The sequence below is a fragment of the Amphiura filiformis genome, chromosome 4 (genome assembly GCF_039555335.1).
Source record: "Amphiura filiformis chromosome 4, Afil_fr2py, whole genome shotgun sequence".
Classification (NCBI taxonomy): domain Eukaryota; kingdom Metazoa; phylum Echinodermata; class Ophiuroidea; order Amphilepidida; family Amphiuridae; genus Amphiura; species Amphiura filiformis.
The window spans coordinates 68,936,539-68,964,261 of record NC_092631.1 but is presented as its reverse complement, the minus strand read 5'-3'; the positions used below and the strand labels follow the sequence as shown (position 1 = coordinate 68,964,261).

The following is a 27,723-nucleotide window of genomic DNA, read 5'->3' as shown; positions in this document are numbered from 1 at the left end:
TACCAATTTGTTACTAAAACCACTTGAATGATTTATTTTTTGTAGATATACAATGCACACATGTTGCAATAGGACGGGGCTCTGTTGTATATAGATAAATTTCTCTGCATGTTATAATGAAGTAACTTGACAATTGTAAATAGTTCTTACAAGTAACATCTTTTATGTACATCCCCAACCCATATTGTCAATTCTTGATTGCAATGTAAGATTGCGGTCATCTGTAAAAAAAGTTAGCAGCAAATATATGGAGAAACTAAAAATGTTTAAAAGAAATGTATTTTCATAAAAGTTGTGTTGAAAAGGAGACTAGATAAAACAGGGTCCTTTATTTTGGAAAAGGAGAAACAAACCACTGAGAAGTATGCTAATTTAAAGTTGATGCATGTTTTAACTCTAACCTCATATAAATCTGTTCATCTGGACTTATTATTTTTGATAGCTACCATATCAATTCTCTTCCTGATCACTGCGTTGTAGGTCCTGGAAAATCATAAATTTCAGTGCCTGATCAGTCAGTCTGATGATGCATCTTCGATGAGACATGATGCTGTAACTATCAAAAATAGCAAGTCTAGATGAACAGATTTACAACTCATTTTTTTATTATGTGTATCTACCTGGATAATAGAGAACATTCACAAACACATGTATTATACAGTGGTGGCGCCATGATTTTTTTTTCGGGATCAACAAATTTTGCTAAAATTGCTGAAAAAGTGGACATTTTAGTCATTTTGGGGTTTTACTGAAGCAGGGCAAGAGTTCTAACTAGGCGGCATATGCCCTCCTTTGCGCCACCACTGCATGTATACCATCATAATTTTATTATTGAATAGCAAAGAGTATATCTGACTGTCCTTAATTTGTGTTGGAAAGTAATTTGTTTGCAGAGGTTACTTTAAGTATTAGTACTTTCAAAGACAAAGAAGTGAGTGAGTGAAGCGTGTGTTTGTAAATACCGCAATTAAGGACACACGCATGGGAAATCTGTGTATAACTGTGGATTCAATGGAACCACTGTTGTACATGGTTTGTGGATGTTACTAGATTGTAAAAAGCATAAAAAATGTATTATAAACAGCATTCGTCAACTCGCAGTTAAGGTTTAGGGTGAGTCCGCACTTTGCTGGTAAAACTTAACAGTCAACTGTAAGCTAAATAAAACTCCGGATGCGCATGTCAGCAGTTGGATAATAAAAAGTCAGAAGTGGTATGTTTAGTGTCCATATTTGCCGGTGTTTAAATCAAAAGTTGTGTGGGGTGAGTGTGTGTGTGAGGTTCTTGTATCTAGTTTAATGTTCTGTTCTTGTACAGTTATTATAGTATATATTTGTATAAACTTCTATTATGTACTTGATTAATTGCGTCGAGGCTGGTCTTCATAAATTTGAAATGTATGTAGTCTGTTATCAATTTCTTGCAGGAAATTATGCTGAATGTCAGTAAAATAATTCCTGATGATTTTAGGGGGAAAGTAATCATGTTTTAACATCATGGCTACTGTTACTTCTACCTAGCATGTAGCAAATCAACTCCATATGAAATAACACACTCCCTCTGTTAAAGGTCATATCTGCCATAGGAGCAGTGGCGGCACCAGGAATTTTTTATTGTGGGGTGGGCAAAGTTAATTTCAGGGGGCGGCAAAATCAATAAATTTTGCCTAAAAGTGGAAATGTTTGTAATTTGGAGTTTTTAATGGGGGGCAACTGGGGGCGGGCAAGAGTTCTGACTGGGGGGCATATGCCCCCCTGTGGTGCTGCCACTGCATAGGAGATGTTTGGATATCAATTGGAATACCCTAATGTAATTTTTGAAATGGGCTAGAGATATGTGCTATTCTGAGACTGAATTCAAAAGACTAGTTTGTGTCAGATGTAATCGGACTCGGAAACCATTTGTTTAAAATTTGCCGTGATTATTAAAATTCCTTAACGCAGCAGTAAAACAGTGTGCCTTATGGTCAATTTTGCACCTTAAAATAAACAAACCATCTCAATAGTTAGGTCTTTAGCAATAGGAAACTTTCTTAGCAAAGAAACCATGTCAACAGTGCCTAAAAAAAGTTGCTTTTTGCGTAGTAAAAGTACCAACATTTTTCATAATTTTCTGCGATTCCTTTTCTCCGATAAAGGCACCAGATGAACCAACCTTCCTTTTACACGCTACTAGCCAACCACAGGATGTGGGGAGTTGATCGTCGGACACAAACTAGTATTTTATCTCTAACTCTGATTATACCACATGTATTCATTGATTTAGATTGCTGAAGTAGTAGAATCCCTACCACAATAATTCTGGTCTAAAGACAGCACAGAAAGTAACGCATTTGTAAAGCTCACGGTGAGCTGTTAGAAACACCTATATATCGTCAGAACTAATAATTGTGTTCACAATATTTCAACATAGAAAAAAGGATAATTTATTTATGTGCATTTTTATACCCAATTTCGTTCAATATTAACAACACAGTGCTGTATTTTTAAAGAGAAATACCCGTATTTAAAAGTTGTCGCTATTTGTATTGATTTGAATTCAACGCGAAGATAATGGAGGGTTTTAGGTGCCACAATGCTTGCATAATAACCATTGATCGCTGTAAACTGCAACTTTTGAAGTCTGGTATTTTTCTTCAAAAGCACTGCAGTGTTGTTAATATTGAACAACATTTGACAAATGGGGTGTCAAATGCGCGTAAATAAATCATCCTTCTTTCTATGCAGAAATATTGTAATAATAAATTATTAGTTCTGAAACTATGCTATAGGCGGATTTGTAGCAGCTGCGTTACTTTTTGTGCAGCCTTTAGATAATGAAATACACAGGCACATACTGACATGAATTACATAACATATGATTATTGAAACCACCAATTATCAGCAGATTTATTGCAGGCAATACTATTGATAGATATTGTAGTTGTACAAAAAAATCCTCTACTGAAAAAATTATTTTACTATACTTGAAAACAAATGTATTATATCTTTAATAAAGAATATTAATTGCTCAAATATAGAAATGGTGTACATATTTCATTATATTGATAAAGAATGTATAGAGTTTATTTTAATGGATTTCTTCAATTAATATCTCTGAAGTGAAATGTGTTTTCAATATGCATTTGTCCAGTTGATAAGTTCAGATGCTAAACATAACACATCTATGGGTTGCCTCGTTATATCTTTTATTAATAGTGTTGGTATACATTTTATTTATTTTTTGGTACATGCTTATTTTTATATTGATTTGATGTGAGCTTTTTAATTCTACATTTATAATAATTTTTGCTCATGCTTAAAAAAATAAAGAGATTTCATTACATTCACAGAGAGAGTATTATTGCTCCTCTACAGCCCTATGTGGAAGAGCGATTTATAGCTCGCCTTAGTGATGCATTAAATTCTGTATGTTTTAATTGTTACACATGTATGCAAACAGCTTTTCTAAAGCTCTATATTAAAGCCAAGAATTTTCTGCTTTACAAATGCTAAATTCCGCTTTTCTCCGCTTTGTAATTTTAGCACATTTCTGACATAATAAAATTTCACAAGAATCTTGTAACGATCATTGCGATTTGCAAAGTTGGGATGGGTGATTGGGTACCATGGCTGGAATGGGAGGTAGGACAGGCGTTGTACGGTAAATCTATGACGGATTTTACTTTATTTTGATGAATTTTGAAGACCCATTTCATTTAGTATTTTATTTATTTCTTTTCAATTGTATTTTTTTCCTTTTTCTAGGCCATTTTTGCTTATTTTCTTTAATTTTTTCTCAGAAATGCGTTTTCGCTTTACCTCCAATTCATGATTTTTCGCGGAATTTCCTGCAACGCTGGAAAATTCTTGGCTTTACTCTATATACTTGAAGAGAACAGAAGAGCATTCTAAAGCTCCTAGAACCTCATTTTCTCAAGACAATCCCTGATATTTACATAAACTAATAGCTATAATCCAAAATGAAGATAGGATACATTGTGTTTTGCATCTGAACTCATCAGTTTCATCCTTTTAAGAATAAAAAGACAGTGATAGCACTGAATCTATACTGCAGTTTCAACTGGTATGGCAGTGTTTGTCGGGATACTATGTACGATTTCAGGATATTTAAAAGACATGAACAACTAACAATGTTCATGAAAGTTCATCTGAGTTGAGTATAAATCATGATTTTAATTTAAACCTTTTGGTACAAACTCTCAGGAGTCTATGAGTCCTGTTATCAAGTCAAAGGTGAAAGAGATCACGACCTGATACAGTCACTCGCTGATGAAAGATGGCTTACCTTCTGAAAATTCAGATGTAGGAATTAATTCATTGTGTTTGGATCAAAAGTTTAAAATCAAAATCAAGTAACACAAAAGTTATTGTTGCTCAATGTAAACCCTGTAAATATTCCTACTTCAGACAGGTCAAGAAATGCACTATCCAAGTACTCCTCCATTGGGCCATTGGGAATGTGTGCAAATGAGGGGGCTTCTATTTTTTAGACTAATTACCCAACCCCTGAGACCTACTACAACGCCAGAAAAGAATTTGTTTGATTGTCCATAGATCCCCTTGCAAGGGGCAGGGCCCGGGGGAAGGGTGGGTTGGTCAGATTTTTAAATTTTAAATAGGTGTGGATTGGGATACTTCTCAACTGTATGCCACTCCATTCATTTTTTAAAACTATTTAGCAGTGTGAAGAAACTGTTTTAAAAAACTTCAGGATGTCAAAAATGTTGAAAGAAAAAAAAAACATTCTGGAATTTCCCAAATTAGGGTAGGTATTCTAATGTACAGTAAAACCGGGAAAAAGGCACCTCTTTTCCAGATTTTCCAGATTAGGGTCGGTCGGATGAGGACAATCAAACAACTTTTAATCCCAGCATACATTCCCTGCAAGTGTGGAGAAGTACTTCAATATACAATGTAGTGCATATGGGTTGTAGGAGTTAAAAGAAGGGATGTTCATCATAGTGAATTGTAATATTTTTGGCAACTCATGCTTGCAAAGTTTTACATAATGTGCAGTATAGATCTGTTACAGGTTTATTTTTAATGAAAGCGTAGTATTGCAAACATAAGTGTATGAAAAGAAATCCAGACATGTTTGAGTGGTCATAGCTGTATTAACATAAGCAGAGGTAGAATTTTGTTTCATCTGGCAAGAATCCTCTTGGATTCTGGCTATAGACATTTTATAAGAATCTTTAGATGCCCCCTATTTGCAGCAAGCAAAGAGCAGAAACACAGTTCAAGGAACTATTCCCAAGCACCCTCAACAAGAAGAAATTACAATGGAGTGTGGCATGGTTATCATAAAAAGGGTGAAATAAGGCTCCAAAGGCCTGGTGATCTACCAATGAATAACTTAGGCTAAAAAAAAAAGTTTTTATTTTTTCAAAACATTTTTTTTAATAGTTTTTTGCCGTAAAATCATGAAATTTTGAGACAAATTTGAAAGAAAAGTTACTTGATTTGATACTCGCATTGTTTAGGTATAAAACAATTGATATTTGTACTTCAATTGTGTAAATCAACAACAATTTCATACTGTGTACCTTTGAACACTCGAAAATGACATCTTAATTCATAGTTTGTTTGAAAAAAAATTATTAAAAAAATAATCTTAAAAAAAAACCTCATTCCGCATTCGTTTTTGAAACTGCCATGGGCTTTGAGACATAACTTTTTTTTTAGCCTTGGCAGTGTGTATGCTCAAAAAGTCTGTGAGAATCTCTAAGATTCATGTAAATCAGTTCGGCAGAATCTCTACAAGAATAGATTCTCAGATTCTTGTGACTTCCTGAGCCTGCATCAGTACTTAAGAGAAGTTGAATTGATTTGAATATAAAAAGGTATCTTTTTGAATTTTTATTTGTTAATGAATTCTGTCCAACAAAGTAATTGCTTCAATTGGGTTTCATGGTCTTTCTGGACCAACAGTTCTTTAAATTACACAACAAAATAAACAAGTAAACAAGTGTGTGGATAATAAGATTAGGTACAACATGATGTTATTTAATAATCTGTACTGTGGGAGCTTGTGGGGAGGCTTGATTTTGATGTACTAAATGAAACAGGTAGATGTGACAGTCACATACTGACTACCATACACACTTCAGAGTGGTAATTGAAATTGTTGCCTGTAATGAAATTTTCCATATAAACCAATTTTAATGGTTTTGATTTAGTATTGTAATGTTTTAATGTTGCATGTAGTATCATGCAGTATAAGAGTGACAATGAATGTTGCACGAACATTTCCAAGTGATATACTAATGTTAAAACCTGTGACCACTATAATAAGTGTGGACTGACTTACATTGCAGTGTGTTGATGGTTCAGAGAAAGTGACAGTACTGTAATAAAATGACTTTGTGTCTTCTCCAGTGCAGACTTGTTGTTGTTATCATTGAATTTCAGTTGGTCTTTTTATCATTGTACTTTTTAACCTTTAATATTAAATAGGGGTGCAAGATGTTTTTCAAAAAGTTACTATGTGGAGGTGTTATAACATAATATTATAAAATTTCAAAGTTTTTGGGGGCCTGAGCTTTCGATCCTAGCAGGATCTTTATCAAAGGCAGAGTGACAAGACAACACACAAACATGCATATATATATAGGGACATGGACATAAAGGAAAAGGAAATTAGCAAGACAATAGAAGACATAAGTGTTTCTTGGGAAATATCAATAGGGGCAGGAAGTGGGATGTCATGAATGGGAGTAAGAGGGATAAGGATATGAATGAAGACAATGGGCTGAATAGAAATATGAAAATGAATGGCAACTACATGAACATATTACAAAATGATAGATGTAAATAGGAAATAAAAACTAAAATAATAAAGTGGAGGAAAAAAATGTAAAAAAAATATATATATAAAAAATAATAATAATTGGAAAAAAAAAAAAAATTGAGGGGGGGGCCAAATATAATGATGATGAAAAACAAGTTAGTCGTTTCCCTCTTGGATGTTGAGACCGTGTGGCTGTATGGTGCGAAGGCGCTTCATCCAGAATTTCTCCCTGCTGGCACGGACGGTGTCGGGCGGTTACCTAAAGACTCAATGCCCTGTAGGATCATGTCGAGATGGAGTGGTTGGGGAGGTTAAAGTGATTACCAACAGGGTGTCAAGCTTCTTGGTTTTGACAGTGGACCTGTGTCCATAAAACCGCTTCTTAAGTGCATTCTTAGTTTCTCCCACATACTGTATACCACAAACTCTGCAAGAAATGAGATATACTACATTAGATGTGGTGCAGGTGATGTTGCCCCTGATCCTGTGGGAGGAATTGTTGGAATTACTGGCAACAGAATCCCCTTCTTGGATATGGTCCTGGCAGACAACACACCTGGAATCACATGTGAAAGTACCCTGTTGTGTGGAAGGAATAGTATCAGAAAGTGGGGGACTTCAGCTCTCACAAGAAGATCTCTAAGATTGCGAGGGGCGTCTGTAGGCCAGGATGGGGCTATCGGGAACTGCTCGTTGTAGCCGATCTGAGGTTTGAAGTATATGGTGATTGTCATTAGTGATGCTGCGGAGAGGAGGGAGGTTAGGATGAAAAGTGACCACAAGAGGGACTCTGGTATTGGTGTCCTGGCTTCTGGGCTTCTGCTTCAGTACATCTGACCTGGGACGAGATTTGACCTTGTTGATGGCCTGCTGCACTTTAAGTGCGCTGTGTCCCCTAGATGTAAGGTTCTTCTTGAGGTCCCTGGCATGCTGTGAGAAGTCAGAATCATTAGTACAAATGCGGGCGGAGGCGGAGAGCTTGACTGTATGCTATACCACTTTTACAATGTTGGGGATGGCAACTGGAAGAGTGTAGGTACTGGTGGCTGTCTGTGGGCTTGGTGTATAGATCTGTGACAAGGGAGTCATTCTCCTTTCTGATGGTGACATCCAAGAAATTGACCTGGTGGTGAGAAAGTTCAGATGTGAATTTAATAGTTCTGTGGAAAGAATTGACATGGTTAAGAAAGGTGTGAAGGCTGTCTTCTTCTCTGGTCCAGATGAAAAACACATCATCAATGTACCTCCACCAAATCCATGGTCGACAAGGGGCAGCATCCAACATCTGCTCTTCAAGCCTAGACATGAAGAGGCAGGCTAAACGAGCGGAGCCATGCGGGTCCCCATCGATGTCCCAAATACCTGTAAATAGTGATCTCCCATAAAGGTGAAATTGTTCTTAGTTAGTACATGATTCATGAGAGTCTTCAGATCATCAATGGGGGGACTGGTGTGGCCACTTCTAGACAGCGCTTCACAGGTAGCTGAAATTCCTTCACTGAATGGGATGTTAGTATACAAGGATGACACATCACAAGTGCCAATGATGGCAGTGCTGGGGATCTGGTCCTTGATAGCTTCAAGCTTCCTGAGAAAGTGCGGGGGGTCGTGTATGTATGACGGAGTCTGAGAAACAAGGGGTTTAATGAAGTGATCAACATAGAGGATATGTTCTCAGTGGGGAACCATTACGGATACAATGGGTCGACCAGGATTCCCAGGCTTGTGGATCTTGGGCAGGAGATAAAATCGAGCAGCTTTAGAATCTGTAGGAGAAAGAAATGCATGGGCTTTGTCAGTTAATTCATCACGAGCATGCATGTCATCCAGGGTGGTCTTTATCTGTTGAGAGAAAGAGTCAGTAGGATCAGAATCAACAAGAGCATAGTTAGTACGATTGTTGAGGTGCTTCATGGTCTCATCGATATACTTTTGGCGATCCATGACAACCACGGCAGATCCTTTATCAGCAGGCTTGATGATGATGTCAGTCCTGGTTCTAAGAGACTTGAGAGCCTGGCGTTCCTCACGGGGTAAGTTGTCATGTGTCCTGTGGGGAGAATTAGCAGAATTATTAACTTTGGAACTAACAACCTGCACGTATGTCTCCATGGCTGGAACCCTGTTCTTTGGAGGGACCCAACTGCTTTTCTTGCGAAAAGGCTCAGGTTCAGATGCTGGCTCATCAAGGAAAAACTCCCGTAGACGTATGCGACGATAGTATTGAGTGAGATCCTGACTGAGTTCTACCTGGTTGACCTCTGGAGGGTGGGACAGAACTTGAGGCCTTTGGAGAGAAGATCCAATTCAGCGGAGGAAAGAGAGGACGATGATAAATTAACGACTGTGGAGGGAAGGTTTTCGTTATCATGGTTAGTAGTTGCAGGACGCCTAAACCGTCTTCTGTTGTGCTGTTGACGTTTCTCCAAGATACCACGGATCTTCCTGTTTCTGCGATCAAGAAGTTCGGCTTTCTGTGTGGACAAACATGAATTTATCTGATTATTATACTGTTCCCATTGGGCCTCTGTACAACATGATCGCAGGTCATCTTCGAGTTCAGTGATTTCATCAGAGAAACTGTCAAGAGAAGCAGCACAATGTTCAGTTAGGATATTGATGAGACGGATAGATGTACCATATAGCAGTTGATTCCACTTCTGTTGTAGAGGGCCAGAGAGAGTGCCCAGTGCTGGTGTACATTTTATCTGTAGGCCTGTAGGAATAATGCGAGAGTGGGAATAAAATCTGTAGTTATCTTGATGAAAAGAATAACGCATGGCTTTCTGTTTGGTCTTCCTGAGTTGCTGAAATAAAGATGTTGGGTTAGACATGGTGAATATAGTATACAGTGTAACAACAATTAATATATGGCAAAAAAGCTGTAAAAATAAAACATGCAAAATGGTTAACAGTTAACACAGATAACATTAACAAATAGACAATATACAATATGGATAAGGAGGATCACCACAAGGGGATACTGCAACAGAGAAATATTATAACGTTATAATATTATAAAGTTACATGATCAAGCCAAATGTGATGTGGCTAAAATGTATGTGAAATGGAATTTACGATGCGTCGTAAGTTACAATTGATTTTTAGACTTGCAAAACTTGGTAAAGTTCAGTGAAATTGACCCCGGTCCCAGCTGGTCATTGATAAATTCACCATGCCCCCATTCCCGTGATGTTAACAAGGTGTCTCTGAAGCGTAGATTTGTGTGCCTCTATGCAATTTAGGGACTGTTCAATAATTTAATATGAGCCCAGTGGAGTGTAAGATTGAGGGGGGTGGGCAAAGATTTTTTGGCAAGCCGAGAGGGGAAAACAATTTTTGGCAGGCTGAAAGGGGAGTCAAGCACTTTTTGGCACACATTTAAGAGGCACATTTTTAAACACGCTCTAAAAAGGCTTAGGAAAACAAAAACGCCACAGTAAGGCACACAGAAACGTTCAAGTAGGCCTATGCAAAAAATGTCCTGCTCGCATCATTTATCTAGACCATTTAAAGTTTGCAAATTGGTAACCAACAAATTTGGCATGTGTAGGCCTAAAGGGGGGGGCAAAGATTTTTTGGCAGGGTTGGGGGCAAGCAATTTTCTTGGGCCAAGCTGAGGGGAAGGAGGCGAGCAATTTGAACATTTTACCTCCGGGCTCGGAATTAATGCATAGCCCCTTATGCAGACATGATGGTTTTGTTAAGGTAAATATTTCTGACTGGTCCCCATGACCCCATGCCCCTTCCCCGGGGCCCCTTCATGATAGCAAAATGATATAGCATGGAACTGAGCGCCAGGCAATAAATATTAATGGGCCCTGCATGAGCTATCTGGGGTCCTCACTGGCCTGTTCCTTTGGTTCCTTTGATTCACTTGATTAGCGCCACCAAATGTATTAATCAATGAATCAGGGAATACCAATGCCAATCAATTACCGTTTCCAGCACACACAGTTATGAATCGATCATCGATTATGTTAGTTTAAAACACTATCGTGCCGCTTGCCGTTAAGCGGCGGTGCGCACGCGCATTACAGAGAAGTGGACACAATTAAAGCTTGCCATTGGCTGATACGTCATGCCACTTGTCGCAGCGGCAAGCGACATGGAAGTATGACAGGGTCAATAGACCGGTGGTAGACGTGACATAAGTCACCGCCGTGCAAGCCCGTGTTGATCATTCATTGCATGTTTGCGTAGAAGCAGCGCTGAAGTCACACCCATACATTACTTTGTAGTAAAACCGTCAAAAATTCAGGCATCAGATTGTTGAGTTGAGAGTCCAATTGGTAAGTTAATGCAAATGAATTTTGATTATTCTTAGACTCGCCCAACGTGCCAACGCCCCACAAATTGCTACGATTTTGTAAAGCTTACTGGATCATGCATGCATGGACGATAAAGAACTGAAAATAAAAGGTTGCATAATTCGACAGGAAAGAATAATGAATGGTTTTACAGTATCAGTACAGGATACATTAATTTTTTATTTGGGTGTATCCACGTATAGGAGCCAATGGCAATGCCCCATGCAATTGAATAGAGCGTTGCTTGCTGACAGTGTTCGAAATAAGCCCTATCATGCCTATCGCAGTAATTGATGATTATCATGAGTATCAGTACAGACTACAGTATCATGACTCATGAGCAGTGGCGTACCGTGGCCGCCCCAACCCCGGGGGGCTGAAGAAGAAACAATTTTGCCGCCCCTTCCTTAACAGCCCGAAAAGGTTGACCCAATTTTTTTCACGGTCGTTTGAAAAAGTGAAGAGCAAAAAAAAAAAAAGAAAAGGATTTTAGGCGCTAGCGTCCCAAAAGCACCCATTTTTCAAAATTTTTATGCTTTTTCAATTTTTGGCGCCCTTTTTCTTTGCTAATTCCTTTTGCCGCCCCTTCGCTTTTTGCCGCCCTGTTTTTGCCGCCTTCTTCTTCCGCCGCTTAGTTTTTGCCGCCCTACTTTGACCCGGGGGCTAAGCTAAAGCCCCAAAATATGCGCATGATGAGTATTTGGACCCCATACCAGGTGAATTCAAATTTGCCATCAAACTGCATCATTTTATATATCAAATTAAAGCCCTTGAGTAAAGAAAGCCAAAACTGAAAACCTTTTGTCATAGCACTTTCCGTAGGCAGTACGACGGCAACTTTCGCATACGACCGTTAAAAGGTCAAATTTTACCGGTAAGGACTTTGGTGGATCGACATTTGCCCCGTGGGTATGAGGAATGATATTTTTTCCCGCTGATTTTTAAACAACTTTTGACAGTTCATTACAGAAAATAAAAATCATCAATCGACTGTTAATACGTAAAAATTACATGGATGTTGACTTTGTTTAACTTTTGATACCAAATTTACAAATCTGAAATGCCATCATCGCCGGAAGTCATTTTGATGTGTTCACTGCTTGGGTCACGGTAAGTAATGTTCTCGCCATGTTTACATTATTCAAGAGGTGTGAATTTGCCGTATAAAACAAAATAACAGTTAGAGAATAATAAAATATAAAACTATAATATGTTAATTTTATGTTGAGGTGAAATTTGTGAGCGGCGGACTCTCTTATTTGCAATAAATTGGAATTATAATCGAGGCTCCATGCGGACCTTCGTCGACATCGGTCAACGTAAAGGTTGCGAATTCTGCGCCGTGTATGCACAGCGTACACTGAACTCCCGACTGAAATACTCCGGCGTACTATAAAAAATCGAGAAAAATCGGTAGAACAGTGCTGATTTTGTGCAAATTAAACACATGTTCATTTCCATGTGTTAAATAGCGTCGGTGTTTTTGATGTTATCAAATTATTGTTAATTGAAATTAAATTTTTTTATAAAGTTTTGTCAGTCATGCATTTTTATTGCATGTCAATTTGTCATGATAAATTGACAACAAACAAAACGAAACATGCATGACATATTTACTGCTTTCCTTCCTGGAATGATCTCTGCAGTATTAATAATGGTCATCAGGCATTGTCAGGGCTGTCAACTCTCACGCATTGGCGTGCCGCGTGAGTCTCACGCATGGGGTCACTTTCTCGCGGTCTCACGCAGGTAGTATAATCTCACTCCTAGGACTAGGTAATAAATCTCACACAAAAAGCTGGAAAATGAGTATTATAATCAATTCCAGTAAACCTTTGACGAGCGCGTATTTAAAGCATACATCGCGTATTTACTGCGTTGGACGCACTTGTCTCTGATTGGCTGCTGAGGCGATCTGCTGTTGCCGAGTGGAAATTTATGAATGAACTGTGCGCCGTGACGCGTTGTTAGCTCAATTTGCAACATCACGGCAGTCGCGCTTTCGTCAAAGGTTTGCTGCAAAATAGTATACCTCACACATCAAACAATGATCAAAGTAATATATTGTCCTACCCCCCAATCAGCTGCCCAATCAATTTTAATTTACGCTTGAAGCTTTACGATGCCTAAAATCTTGATAAAACCCTTGATTTCAATGTGCCGTAGCTTTTGGTTACAGAACATTGAAATCAAGAATTTTATCAAGATTTTAGGCCTCGTAACTAAAGCTTTTATTTATTTTTTTTAAGGCCCAAAATCTTGATAAAATTGAAATTGAGAATTAAATTGATTTTAATGTTCCATAGCTTTTATGCAAAGCTTTACGATGCCTGGAATCTCGACAAAATCCTTCATTTCAATGTGCCGTAGCTTTTACGGATCATTGAAATTGAGAATTTATTGAGATTTTAGGCCTTGTAAAGCTTTACTAGGCCTAAAATCTTGATAAAATTGAGAAATATTTCAATTACCCGTAGCTTTTATGCTAAGCTTTACGATGCCCAAAATCTTGAAAAATCATTGATTTCAATGTGCTGTAGCTTTTACGGAACATTGAAATCAAGAATTTTAATCAGGATTTTAGGCATCGTAAATCTCGATAAATTGAAATTGAGAATTTTAATTGATTTTAATTTTCCATAGCTTTTATGCAAATCTTTACGATGCCTGAAATCTTGATAAAATCCTTCATTTCAATGTGCCGTAGCTTTTATGGAACATTGAAATTGAGAATTTATTGAGATTTTAGGCCTTATAAAGCTTTACTAGGCCTAAAATCTTGATAAAATTGAAATTGAGAATTATAATTGATTTCAATTACCCGTAGCTTTTACGCAAAGCTTTACGATGCCTAAAATCTTGCAAAAATCATTGATTTCAATGTGCGTAGCTTTTACGGAACATTGAAATCAAGAATTCTCCATAAAATTGAAATTGAGAATTTTAATTGATTTTAATGTTCCATAGCTTTTATGCAAAGCTTTACGATGCCTGAAATCTTGATAAAATCCTTCATTTCAATGTGCCATATCTTTTACGGAACATTGAAATTGAGAATTTTATTGAGATTTTAGGCCTTATAAAGCTTTACTAGGCCTAAAATCTCGATAAAATTTAAATTGAGAATTATAATTGATTTCAATTACCCGTAGCTTTTACATAAAGCTTTATGACAGGGCGGATTTAGGGGGCGCAGCGGCGCGCCCCCTCTATTTTTTGACTAGCAAAGGGCGCCGGTAACTTAAAAATACAAAAATTGTAAGAAATATAAAAAAAGGGAACAAATTCGGCCATGAACAGCAAACAATGGGCCAAAACCGTTGAGTTTTCGAGGGGGTAACCCCCTTTAACACATTTTTTTCTTCGTCGACCAAAAGGCGCCCCCTTTATCAAAAAAATTCCTGGATCCGACCCTGTATGATGCCTAAAATCTGGAAAAAATCATTGATTTTAATGTGCCATAGCTTTTACGGAACATTGAAATCAAGAATTTTAATCAGGATTTTAGGCATCGTAAAGCTTGACAAGGCCTAAAATCTCAGTAAAATTAATATTGAGAATTTGAATTGATTTCAATGTTCCGTAGCTTGTATGCAAATCTTTACGAGGCCTAAAATCTCAATAAAATCCTTCATTTCAATGTGTCGTAGCTTTTACGGAACATTAAAATTGAGAATTTTATCAAGATTTTAGGCCTCGTAAAGCTTTACTAGGCCTAAAATTCAATAAAATTGAAATTGAGAATTTTACTTGATTTTAATGTTCCGTAGCTTTTATGCAAAGCTTTACGATGCCTAAAATCCTGATAAAACCCTTGATTTCAATGTGCAGTTACTGCCATAGCTTTTACAGAACATTGAAATCACGTATTTTATCAAGATTTTAGGCCTTGTAAAGCTTTACCAGGCCTAAAATCTCGTCAAAATTGAAATTGAGAATTTTAAATTGATTTTAATGTTCCGTAGCTTTTATGCAAAGCTTTATGAAGCCTAAAATCTTGATAAAATCCTTGATTTTAATGTTCCGTAACTTTTACGGAACATTGAAATGGAGAATTTTATTTGCTAAGCCTAAACTCTTGATATAATTGAAATTATAAATTTTATATAGATTTTAGGCCTCATAAAGCTTTTGAGAAAAACATGTTTGTTCTTGTAAAATGTTTCTCCATTTTAAGATATTATTTCTTGAATTTCCTCAACTAGGTGATAGCAGTGATGTCAACTTAAAGTGAATTGTACAGTTGTAGGCTCAGCAACTGCTTTCAGGAGATGTTAGTTGTGTGGCTTCCAAATCAGAATGTATATTGATGAACTCAACAGTACAAAACGCTGGTATGTACAATGAGTAACTGCTTTATTGGGTGATAAAAGGATTAGGTCATATGGCTTAAAATGCGAATAAATGTATACCTCAATAAAATTGTCCAGAATGATTGATACCTCAAACAATGGTCCAGAATTAGTCATAGTTTTTGCAGCTACCTACTTACAGCTGGATTGTAGCTCTGCAAATCAACTACATGTACTATGTGAATTTTAACTAATGTACCATATTCCAATAAGCGCCCACCCAGGGTATATTCAATTTGCTAAAGGGTACCATTAATGTTGAAGTGACAGATAGATGTTGATAGTGAAATAGCTGGAGGACTACACATCCGGTGTAAACTTGCAATACATTTTCTACATCAGAAAAGCTACAAGAACGTCTCAGGACCCTTTTATAACATACGTAAATTCATCTCTAATAATCTCCCCTCACAAAAAATTAGGTAAACCAGGTAAAAAATAAGCACCCACCCAAAATGACTTCATTAAGCGCTATTGGAATGAATACGGTACTGGATAAATCAATTGAGAATCGTAAAAGAATTCAAATTTATTGCCATCATTCCTTTTCACAACTGCAATCCCAATTATTACAGAGCCCCGAATAATCTTGGGGCCCGACATACTATCCTTAACTTGGTAACTCGGGGCCCATCTTGGTAACTTGGGGCACAGACTTAGTAACTTGGGGCCCACATGATAGTAACTTCACTTGAAGCCCCGAGGTAGTATTATAGTTTTTTAGTGCTCTGATTTTGAAGCGCAGGCCCTAATTTATTGTCGGGGCCCAAGCTATTAAGTCAGGCCCCAAGATATTTTTTTTTTTTCCCCTGTCATTTTTAATTGATATTTTGGTTTATTTCTTTACAGATGAATTTTGAACTTCTACTGGCGGAATCACCTGCAGCAACAAGCTAATAAAGCAAGAGACAGATTGAGATGATGATACAGTGATGATGATGCTCCATAGCAATCACCTGTGCCATATATCATGTCAGCAATTCAACTAAGTTCAAGCGCATTAAACTTTGAGGGGAAAATTATTGACAGAAAAAGACATCTTGTCAAAATGGCTGGTAGGGCCTACATGTAGGCCTACCTATCTATAGGCTTAGTGGACTAGCTGGTAGCCTAGCCATCACCTACTGTTAATTTGATATTTTACAACAGTGAAACTCGTAATTTAAAATTATGATAATGTGTTTGTGGACTGCAATTAAGTCAAAAAATTAATACTGGACACAGTGGTAACTATGCAAGTTAAACAAAGGGCGAGTTTTAAGAAAGGTGAGTTAAAGAAAAGGCGAGTTACCACCCCCACAGAGATTAGGTTTTTTTGTCAATTACCCTACACAAAGTAAGCTAAAGGCGGACGACAAAGCTATCAAGTCCCATCGGTGAGTTACAACAACACCATCAAGTCCGACCGGCGAGTTATGACAACACTATCAAGTGATTCAAGTCCTGTTCACCAGTTGAGGTTCATGATTGAAAGAAAAAATCCACTTTACTCTTTATCAGATTGTAATCTTAACTCGCCAATGGGACTTGCTTGCTGTAAAATCTTAACCCGCTGATAAGACTTGCCATAACTAATAACTTGCTGATGGGACTTGCCGTGAAATTTTAATTCGCCGATTGGACTTGCCGTAACTTGTCTGCTGGACTTGGCATGAAAATCTTAACTCGCAGGCACGACTTGCAGTAAAAATCTTAACTCACCGGTGAGACTTGCCGTATTCTAAGCAGGGGTCACTCTTTAATCTCTGCAGGGGCCAGGGGGTAACTTATCTAACTCACCATTTTCTCTCGCTCTAGCTCGCCCATTTTCACTCGCCATTAATTTTAAGGCCAAAAGATAATTGTTTGTTTTTCCTTCACAGCTTTGAAAGAGGAGGTGCGGTGGTGGATTAAAAAAAAATTAAAAAAATTTGGAGTGTTCCTGAATATAGAGCCATTAGAAAGTAAAAATTATTACTCGGAATAAAAAGATTCTGAAACATGCATGGAACTTGCATGTAAAAAACAAACACAAATGTACATGTAATTTGACCCCTTTGTCTTAAAATTGTTTTAAAAACCAATGAATCATGTTTGAGCCTGGTCACCTCCTTAACCATCCTGTCTGGCTTTATCTGTTTTCCTTTTCAATGTTTTGTGTGAGTATTTTGAATAAAATTGGAATGATCACAGATCTTGGTCTGTGGAATGATGTAACTTCTAATCAGATCGTCATAAAGGGGCTACATTAGTTTTTGCAACAAAGACAGTTTGGTTGCATTGTTAAATCAACATTACTGATGTCAATATAATTAGGGGCTGTCAGTTTGGAAGGGGAGTCATAAATTTTCAACTGGAGCTTGCAACTAAAGTGATATTAAAAATTTGTCAAAATTTGGCGGTTACAATCAAAATTTGTGCATGGTACACATGAATGTCCCCAATGAATGCTATAGATCGACTACTTTGTTTACCATATTTATAATGACAAGATTTTGAATACTGTGATTTGAAAAGAAAAATTAGTTCAAGGGATTCAGGTTAGGCGACAAAAAACAACACCTTGTTATACGGGCGGGCTGAACTTTCAAGTAGGGTCGGTCAGTCAGGTCTCTTTTTTTTTGCAAAATGACCCCATAAATCACCAAAATCTGTAATATTCTGCAATTCGGGGAAATACAAACAAAAAATTGTACAGGAAAATTTGTTTCCCAAACTGGAAAATTTGGGTCGATCAGGCCCATAGAACAGGGTTTTCTTTTTTCGACGCCTTATCATAACATCCAAAAGTGATAATTTATCTAGTTTGTGAAGCAGGTTTTTATATGTGAACCTTTAGGCAATAAAAATGATTCCCAAAATGTGCTTATGATTTGAAGTTATGTTTTGTGTGTTTTTGTTTTTGATAACATAATGGTGTAAAAACTACTTAGTTAGGGTTAAAGAAGCCATCCCATTTTTGGTTCAGCATGTTGAAGTTCCTTAGGGAATAGGTCAAGGTTGAGATTTTTGTCCATGTCAATTCTGTTCTGTCACATCAAAGTGAAGCATGTCAGTTCCTATGTTATGTGGAGTACTGGCCAGGCACTATGAAGTTTTGGATGAGAAAACAGACATTTTGATGATAAACAGCTTAAAATGAAAATATTTTTTTGGATGAGAAACAAATAATGTTTGTGGTGAGCTAAATTTACTGGGGATTATCAACTGTAGTGTCCCCAGTTTCAATGAGACAATAATAATAGACACTACGATGAGAAAATTTATCTCACCACAAATAGCAGTTTTTTCTTATCAAAAAAAAAATTGAAAATTTAAATTCTTTTCATTTTGGCCATTTCTCATCAAAATAACTGTTTCTCATCATGACCCTCCTCTAGTTTCGGCACACTTAACACAAAAACAAAAATTGAAAAAAGGAAGTTATAGACCCCAAACTTACTTGTTAAGGTTGGAAAGTGGAGAAATGCTGCTAAAAGCTGCAGGCAGGAGATTTTTCAGCTGATCAGCTTTTTTGTTTATTTTTGGTTCTCATCTTTTTTCAAGCAAAGCCACTCATGCATGAAAGCTGGATAAAGTCTGTACATTTTTTATTATTAATTAAAATTACTTTTGCTTCTATTGAACACCCAGGGACACATTGAATTAGTATGCATTGCTAGCATTTTTTTTTAGTACAATGTAGCAGTATTTCTCCAGTTTCCAACCTATAACAAGTAATTTAGGGTCTATAACTTGGAACTTGTTTTTTGGAGGGGGGTTCACCTGTTACTGGAATTTTGACTCGGGTAGGCCAAGGACGGACGGGCCCGAGAGTACCCGGGAATTGGTGAGAGCCTTAACACATTTTGTAGTCACTGGCATTGGTTTTGTATGTACGTTAAAAGTACTTGATGATAACAAAAAATCCTGATAATACAAACCCCAAAACCTGTGCCCCATAGATTCCGTGTTGAAGAGGTTCCACTTTACAAAGGTGCAGCAGTGGCAGCAGTTTTATGAAATAGGACCCTGGTTCACTAGGTAATCACCCCGGGATAATCACAGGTCCAGGAGCCACTTTTTCCAACTGTGTGGCTCCTGGTCCAGACCTGCTTATTTCCAGGCTTGTAGGTGGGGTGCTTATGGCATGGGCAATTAATGGAACAAATACGGTATAGGCCTACCCCAAAGTATGTGTATAGTTGTATACTCAAAAATGGCTTGTTCCCCTGCTAATAATACTTCCTTTCTGTTGAGATGCAAATAATCTTACAGTAATACTGTAAATACAGTACTGTTTCCTATGCAGACCAGAACCAGGAGGGGCAGCCGCCCCATGCCCAAAATGTCCCATTTGCTCGTGTTATGGCGAAAAAAATGGGAAGGTCAAAAAAGGTCCAAATTTTGGGGAAAAAAGCCACTTTTTCAAAATCTGCTGCCCTCCAGTCAAAATTTTGAAAAAAGGTCCACATTTTCAAAATCAGCCCCCCCAAATAAATCATGGTTAATAGGCAACGAATAAAAGAAACCCTGTTCTACGGGTGGACGGCGTAGGGTTGGTCGGTCGGCCTTTTTTACCAAAATCTGTAAATAATTTGCAATTTGAAAAAAAAAAAAAAAAGATTTGTTCCTGAAATTTGGGTTGGCAGAGGAAAAATTTATTTTCCAATTTGTTCAAAATCTGGGTCGGTCGGGCCCGCAGAACACTGAACAGGGTTTTCTTTTTTTGTCCCCTTACTGGCCTGTTCCTATGCCTATGGCTGTGAGTTGTAGAATTGGAGTCTGGCATACTTGACTTGATTCGCTTATTTGCGACTTGACACATTAATTGGACACAAAAAGCACAGTGATTAATAGGCACAGGCCCAGCGCTTAGACGTTGATCCACAAGTCTCAACCTTTATAGGTTGTCGCTGACCACTTCGGCCATGTCATTTCATAAACCATTTAACACAGGGCTTTACAGCTCCCGGTTGAGGCTAAGAAGCACACACTAGACATTCCACAATTATCCTTCACAGCCAGGATCGGCTCCCCAAGTGTCGTATCGGTTTAATACAATGAGGCAATAAGCAGTGAGTTCCTTGTCCATTGGAATTTCAAGCTAACCTAAAGTGTACTAACCACCGCCAGGGTTTGAAACCGCAACCTCTTGCACTAGTCTAACGCCTTATCGATTAACTTGACTGCTTCTGTCAAGCATTGTGTCAATTTATTATGAATGAATTGTGTCAATTTACGGGCCCGATGCATGGAATTTAATACTGGTGCGGTGCTCGCAATATACAATCCAATTCGAAAAGCGCAGCGTCCTAATGTCGTGGGGTCCGCTTAGCGCTTAGGCCCCTTTGTCATTTTCAGTGAGCATGTGCATATTTTACTGATCGCAATATTGAATCATGCACTATAAAAGTTAATTGTGTACATAAAGTTAATCGCGCACAGCATACACACGTACAAGAGCGGTTTGTCGGCACACTTACGGTCACGCAATCGCTTAAAATTATTGACGCCACTACCGAACTTGGAAGTGAATCAATGTATAGTAAATTGCTGTGAACATACAAAGCGTGCACTTTGTTAACACCGCTACACCGCAGAAGTCATATACGCCTCGATCATCAATGGTTTACTTCCAGCAAAATAATAGGGAGTTTGTAAATCTAGCATGTCTAGGCCTAAGGCCGCACTAAACAATCATTGTGCGTCCGTGGAGTTGGACATGTTGGATGCATAAATTGTTCAGTGTGGCCTTATAGGGCTTAGGCCTAGATTTCCCGCTAGATTTTTGACAAACTCCTAGTTTGCCAGCCCATAAATCATAATAGATCTTCCCAAGTGCCCAATACACTTTAAAAGAAAATTTAAATTATCACATCCAGTTTCAGTTCATGAATTTTCAGTAAGCTTATCGAGTGATGATCATTCACATGCCACAGACTGTGCAGAGAGGCATCAGCCCAGATCGTGTCCGAGCTTAGCTTTGGATCTCAATCTTAATATCAAATAGGCCTAAGCTTATAATACATGTTATACGGGCCAGGTAAAGAACCAGACCAGCAGCGACCGCCGCCGCCAGCACAGTAAGACAACACCGGCCGTGGCCGTGTCCTGGGCAGCTCTGCCTCTGGTCTGGGCCTGGCGAGCTCAATGACCAACCAGGCCGGGAATTTCCCGTCAATCATAATAAGATTATTAATTCCAACTTTGATTTCGAAATAGAAAATACGCCGATTATCGTCATTGATTTGAAAAATATATAATTACAAGCATTTTATGTTAACGAATTCAAATTCATAAAAGAAAGGCAATATATTTAATTGTTTTTAATAATTGAAGGTAATATTATTGATCATGGCTGATTGTGCGTGTACGCATTACGCACAGCTCAGAAAAAACAACAAACTTGGGGTGTGAATTTGCCGTATAAAACAACCAATTTGTATAAGGTTAGGGATACAAATTTCATTTAGGAAGCGTCTAACACATGGGAAAATATCAACGGCGGCGAACACAAAAAAAAGGTGTTTTGAAGGATTTTGTAAAACGCGTCGGTGAATGCGTAGTCAGAATTTTCAAATTTTTACGGAGATTAAACCTTTTTTTCTCCATCAAGTGAAAACATTTGATTTGTTTCAGTTTAATGGAACTTCTAATCATATGTTTATCTCTTTAAAAAAATATGTGAATTTGAATAAATAAAATTCTTTCATGGTAAAATAGCCAATGTTTTGGTGCGCGCTTCGGCACGAAAATACGGGCCCTTTAAAAAATAAAAAAATATGACGTCATTCAAAGGTCACGTACGGTAAAATAAACCGGAAGTAGATGAAGTTGCCGTCGTACTGTAGGCTCGTAGCAAAGACAAAGTTACATCTTGTCAAAGATTGACTTTCATCAAAAAGATTCAGCTATAAACAAAACAGCATTTCGGTGGTGTTTCTAGATCTTAGTCTCATGATGATAGCTAGTCCCAGTAACTGAGAATGTGACGCCATTTACATAAAATTGGGTATTATCTGGTATGATGGGACTATATGATGGATTTTGATTCTCACAAACCCAAGACGAAATCTAGGACCTGGACCACCCCAAAGCATGCAGGTAAAAAACATTCAATTGATTGAAATATAACCATGTCCATTATTTTGGGATACAGGAGGTCAAGTACTAGTACTACCATGGATAATATTTAATTCAGTTCCCATATTTTTTACAACAAACAAACAACTGAAGTAAATAAAACACATCCCAAAACAGATCACTGTCACTTTGAAATTTGTTATTTTATAGTGGCCATTAATTTTCTTTTTTGAACAGGTACTTCTTATCTCATCATGGTAGAGCAAGAACATGTGGTTCTACTCACCCTCTCTCATGAAGAGACCACCAGTCTTAAGGATGGTGTGAATTTCATCACAAAGTCAGAGAATGAGAAGTATGTGGTATTCAAGAATCCAGATGATGGTGAACTCAAGGCATGTCGCAACAAGTGTAAACATCAAGGCGGCACATTTATCAAAGATATTGAGGAAGCGCCAGAAAGCTGGTGAGTTGGTTGGTTTTTGTTACATGGTTAAACTGTGCTCGGTACTAAATACTAAATCTAATTTGTGATATACCATGCAATAGCATTGAACAAGGCTATAAAATGTATGTCCATATATATATCTGTAATGTAATCAGGCTCATTTGTGACTACAATATTTTTGTATGTGTACAGATTTTAGCTCGAACTGAACACTGTTCTATTTAGAATAACATACTTTGACCATTCCTGCCATAAGGTATATTGCTGATACCAATTGATAGGCAAAAGTGATGCATGCTGGGAATGAAAAGTGCTCAAATTGGCTGTCGCGGGTGTAGTCTCCACTAGAGACTGACCGATCTGATCCGAATCGGGCCGATTATTAGCTTATCGGTAGTGATCTGATAGTGATTTCCTTCATCCGCCGATGTAATGCACCGATCACCCAATATCATGAAAGTAATTGTTGAAGCTTAACAAGTATTCATTTATTGGTATATTTCTTCGAAATAAACTAGTTAAATCAAGCGAAATTTAGCAAAAGAACAAGCTTTGTAGGCGATAAACCTATAATCATACCGTTCAAGTCAGTGTGAGTTTTGCACACGGCCCGTAGCTCTCTCCAATCTGACATGCACGCAGTTTAACCGGAAGCACAGCACTGTGACCCGGAAGTAAGACGTAGTTCTTACTTCGGGTCACAGTGCTGTGCTTCTGCTAAACATGTGCATGTCAGATTGAGAGAGCTACGGCCGTGCAAAACTCACACTGACTTGAACGTAAACACAATATTAAAATGGGCGTCGATCAAATGATTCGACGGACTCGGACATCAGGGGAAAAGGTAAATTGAACTGATAATAATCATGGTCAAATTAAGTATTTTAAATGAATACGGAGTGTGTTTTTTGTGCTCAGAGCATACATAATTATATGGTAATACTTTGCGTATCGTACATGTACAAGTACCCTTTCAACATACAGGTGAAATTTACTCAGCGATGGCAGCCATTGTTTACAATTGGGGAATTGGTAATCGGTGATCGGTGATCGAATCGGCAGATCAAAGATGGAATTGATCGGTCAATCGGCCGATTCAGATAAGGACCTGATCGGTCAGACACTAGTCTCCACAGCAGCAGTTTGGTTCCGCCCCTTCCACACAAACAGTCTGCCAATGACGACGAAAGAGTTCTTTTTGATTGGCTAGCCGTTTCCCATGACGTCATCCAGCATGTGCTGTTCGCGTATCTGATTATACAGCCAGGAGTTCAACCCACGGGCAATCAAGTTCCCGGATGCAGCACTGCTGATCAGGTTCTCATAGACTTTGCATTGGCATCCTCTTAGCTAATCAGAAACGCCGTATACATGGTCATTGGCAGACTGTTTGTGTGGAGGGAGCGTAACCAAACTGGCTGCGTATGAGACTATCGCGGGTGATGAATTCAATAACTTTTGAGCCCTTTTCATTCCCAGCATGTATGATGTTTATTATCAGCAATATACTGTACCTTATTGACTGAAGTCACTGATCCGCTAATGTGGCATGTTTTGGTTTTGCTAATAGAAGTCCTAAAGTTTGTAACAAACACATGTTTTATAGTTTTGGTGATTATTTGGGTCAATTCTCATCAATAGCAGTTAGGAATGTGAATGAATTCTCAGGCCAACAAAATTTTATTCAATTTAAGACATAGATTTCCAACTAAAGCAGGCCTGGAAATTGTGTTTATTTACTGGCAAGAGAAAAAAAAATTCCCTGCATCTTTATTTGCAGGATTTCCCACCATTTCTTACAATTCTTTATCCAGGAAAGCAAAATTTCCCTCCAAATGACCAAATTTTCCTGCAAGGAGACTGTAGAATTGCCCTGTTTTTCTAAGGCCTGTCCATTGGTGGACACAAGATATGCATTGATGAGGATTGATGGCAATACCTCATTAAAAACAGGAAGTGGTCAACTAGGACTCTGCAGGCTCACAGTACGCTTGCCTAGTAAAAGGAAGCGTCTATCAAAATGTTTCATGGATTGTTTCATGAAAATAAACCAGGCATGTTAAAATTGGCTAATTAGGTAACAGTAACATAGACTCTGAAGATACACATGTATGGTTAGATAGAACAATAATTGTGAATGAGGAAGAATACTTTGATTAAATTCTATTTTGCTTTATTATTTTGTTCTTGACATGCTCTGACATACATGTAGTAGGCCGATAAATAGTTTAGTGCTACAAGACCCTGCTGCACTTTTGGTGAAATTGGGATTTTTGTACCAAACGAATACTGGGAATATTCTTAAAACTAAGTCACGTATCTGGTATAAAGTTTGTACTGAAAGTAAAGGGACCTCAAAATTAAAAACCGTAGATTAGAAGTGGGTTACCACAAGGACCTATCTGCAAATTTTGCATAAAATTAGTGGTGCTATAATACAAGAAGTGGCGGTGCCAGGAATTTTTTCAGGGGCCACTGGGGGGGTAAATCCTGCAAATTCTGAAATTTTGGGACTTTTTGTAAACTTTTCCAAATTGGGGGGGGTGCACCCCCTGCATACGGGCCTGATTAAACCTCCATTCAACAACAACAACCATAATTAAAAAGCTGACCTCAAACTGTGAAGTATGAGTTTTTGTACCCAACACGTACACAGGCTGTCATAAATATGAGTTTATTCGCACATTGGAGTCAAAGAGCTTCGATTACATGTTTGAAATCCTAGCATAGCTAGGTCACTTTCATTGTCAGTGTATACATATTTCCAATTTGTGAGAAAACAAATTCATGCGTGGATACTCGATTGAATACACCCAGTCAACATTGTTTGCAGTGTCGTTAGATCAGCTATTTACCTAGCTGGGGGGTTTACACCCCCCAGCTAGGTACTGTAATGCTCTCCGATTCTTACAAGCCGACGACGAACGTCGGCTTGTTCTGTCTTCTTCCAATTCTTTCTTTACCTAGCTGGGGGGTTTACAACCCCCCGAGCTAGGTCCTGTTTTTCTATCCGTTCTTTCTTCTTCTTTCTTCTTTCTGGCAATAAACTTCAAAATGCTTCTCCTCCCACGTGTTACACCCTACAGTTACGTAACTTGCACATATGTATCGGCTATGTCTAGTTCCCATAAGGTATAAACAGAATTGGGGTCAAAGATCATTAAGGGGGTACCGTAAACCAGGCTTCCCGTTAGTGTGCGTCATTGCGTCCAGACGCGTATTTTACAAATTTGGACGCAAATTCACATGGCTAATCAAGTATTTTGCGTCCATGTCACATGCATTTGGACGCAGACAAAACTTCGAAATTTTATCATTAATTGATGATAAAAATAAGAAATTTTATTCTTTTATATTTCTAAGATAATAAAAGCCCCAAAATTTTGACCCACCTGCTGAGAATTGAAGTAAATTCTGCAATATTTGTAAATGCAACGTCAGGAAATCGTGCACTTTTTGCATGCTTTCCGAACGATCGCTGTACAGCTGTTTGATCACATGGCCTGGGGAAGTCCCGATTGATTTGTTTACTAGCACGTGCCGCTAACGTGCGGTGTTTATTTAATTATTTATCACAACCTGACAATATTCAATTTTTAATATTTTAAGTTTATTTTCTCATTAATAATCTAGGTTTCCTTTATTAGTATTATTGTTACGATGAATAAAAGCAATTTTAAAGACAAAATCTAAATGATAACCCTTTTTCGTATTATTTGTGGCAGCGCGTGTTTTAGTTTTTGTAGCATCAACAGCACGTTAATTTAAAAATAGAAACGCGGAAGTGAAAGTACGAACGAAAATTGCTCAAGATTGACAGACTTTGCTCATGTTTTTTGCACCTGTTTTTGACCACGTTTCGGACCAAAACTGACACAGAAATGAGAAAAATTATCATAGCGAATGGAGATGGAATATCACGGCGAAAATGCACTTTTATTTTTTTTTAACAATCAACATTTGATGAGGTGTAGACCCGGGGTACGTGTGTATCGTCATAATCGTGAATTTCAGATGGACGCACAAAAATCTGTCTGGACGCAAGTTTTTGCAACCTCGTCAGCAAACTTGCGTCATTACGGACGCACATTTTTAAAACCTTAACGGGAACCCTGCCGTAAACGTTCGCCTAATGGCGCTTTTGGATTCTTAGAAATGTGAGAGCGCCATCCTTGTAAAATCGCAACAGCATTAAGGATACGTGTATGTTAAATTGAGCAACCTGGACATATGCCTCAGAAAAAAATATCGTGACATGACCCAATACTTTAGGTCACTAGGTTAGTTGCTAGAGCAGCAAATGTTTTGGGGTTTCTTCAGGTATTCTTTCTCAAAGTGCCATTGGACTTACTTTGTAAATCGATTCATACGTTATACCATGGTATATAGGTATTATAGAAGGAGAATGCACGAACCCAGTTCCCTTTGTACTATGATCGTTATGAGTCGATACTGAGCAATCAGGTATGAATGGTGCACTATCGATTTGCTAAGCTTCTTATCTATTGAGCTTGGCGGTTATGAACCACCGTTATCGTGACTTCTAAGCGGAATGACGTCATTTTACCCACAAAGCATTGTGGCCGTGACCATAAACAAAGGAAAACGATTTACTCCGGTAATTTTATAACGCCAATATTTCTTATGGCCAAGCTGGGCGGATCATAGAAACAACATTGCCAGTCTTGGAAAACCTTTCCAAATCATTTCCACTGGTTTAAAAGTCCCGCAGACACCCGCCAGTATTACTAATCATGATCAGAAAAAATACATAAAT

At 38.0% G+C, this 27,723-nt stretch overlaps 2 protein-coding genes and 1 long non-coding RNA gene across 3 annotated transcripts in view; 2 read left to right on the top strand and 1 right to left on the bottom strand.

Moving 5' to 3' along the window:
- Window positions 1-7,452: 7,452 nt before the first annotated feature.
- On the bottom strand, window positions 7,453-9,055 carry LOC140151294 (uncharacterized). Its single transcript, XM_072173575.1, is given in 2 exon segments — window positions 7,453-8,116; window positions 8,119-9,055. Coding segments are annotated over 2 exon segments (1,161 nt in total). The 5' UTR covers window positions 8,905-9,055; the 3' UTR covers window positions 7,453-7,741.
- Window positions 9,056-10,913: 1,858 nt separating this feature from the next.
- Window positions 10,914-27,723, top strand: part of LOC140151293 (cytidine monophosphate-N-acetylneuraminic acid hydroxylase-like) — a 56,803-nt gene continuing 39,993 nt past the window's right edge. Inside the window, exons 1-2 of the mRNA XM_072173574.1 lie at window positions 10,914-11,084; window positions 22,736-22,964. Coding sequence (XP_072029675.1) covers window positions 22,753-22,964 — 212 coding nt within the window. The 5' untranslated portion in view covers window positions 10,914-11,084; window positions 22,736-22,752. The remainder of the gene's footprint in view (window positions 11,085-22,735; window positions 22,965-27,723) is intronic.
- Window positions 12,109-16,978, top strand: LOC140151292 (uncharacterized). Its single transcript, XR_011858925.1, has 3 exons — window positions 12,109-12,212; window positions 15,308-15,436; window positions 16,304-16,978. It is a non-coding gene; the product is annotated as an uncharacterized lncRNA (long non-coding RNA).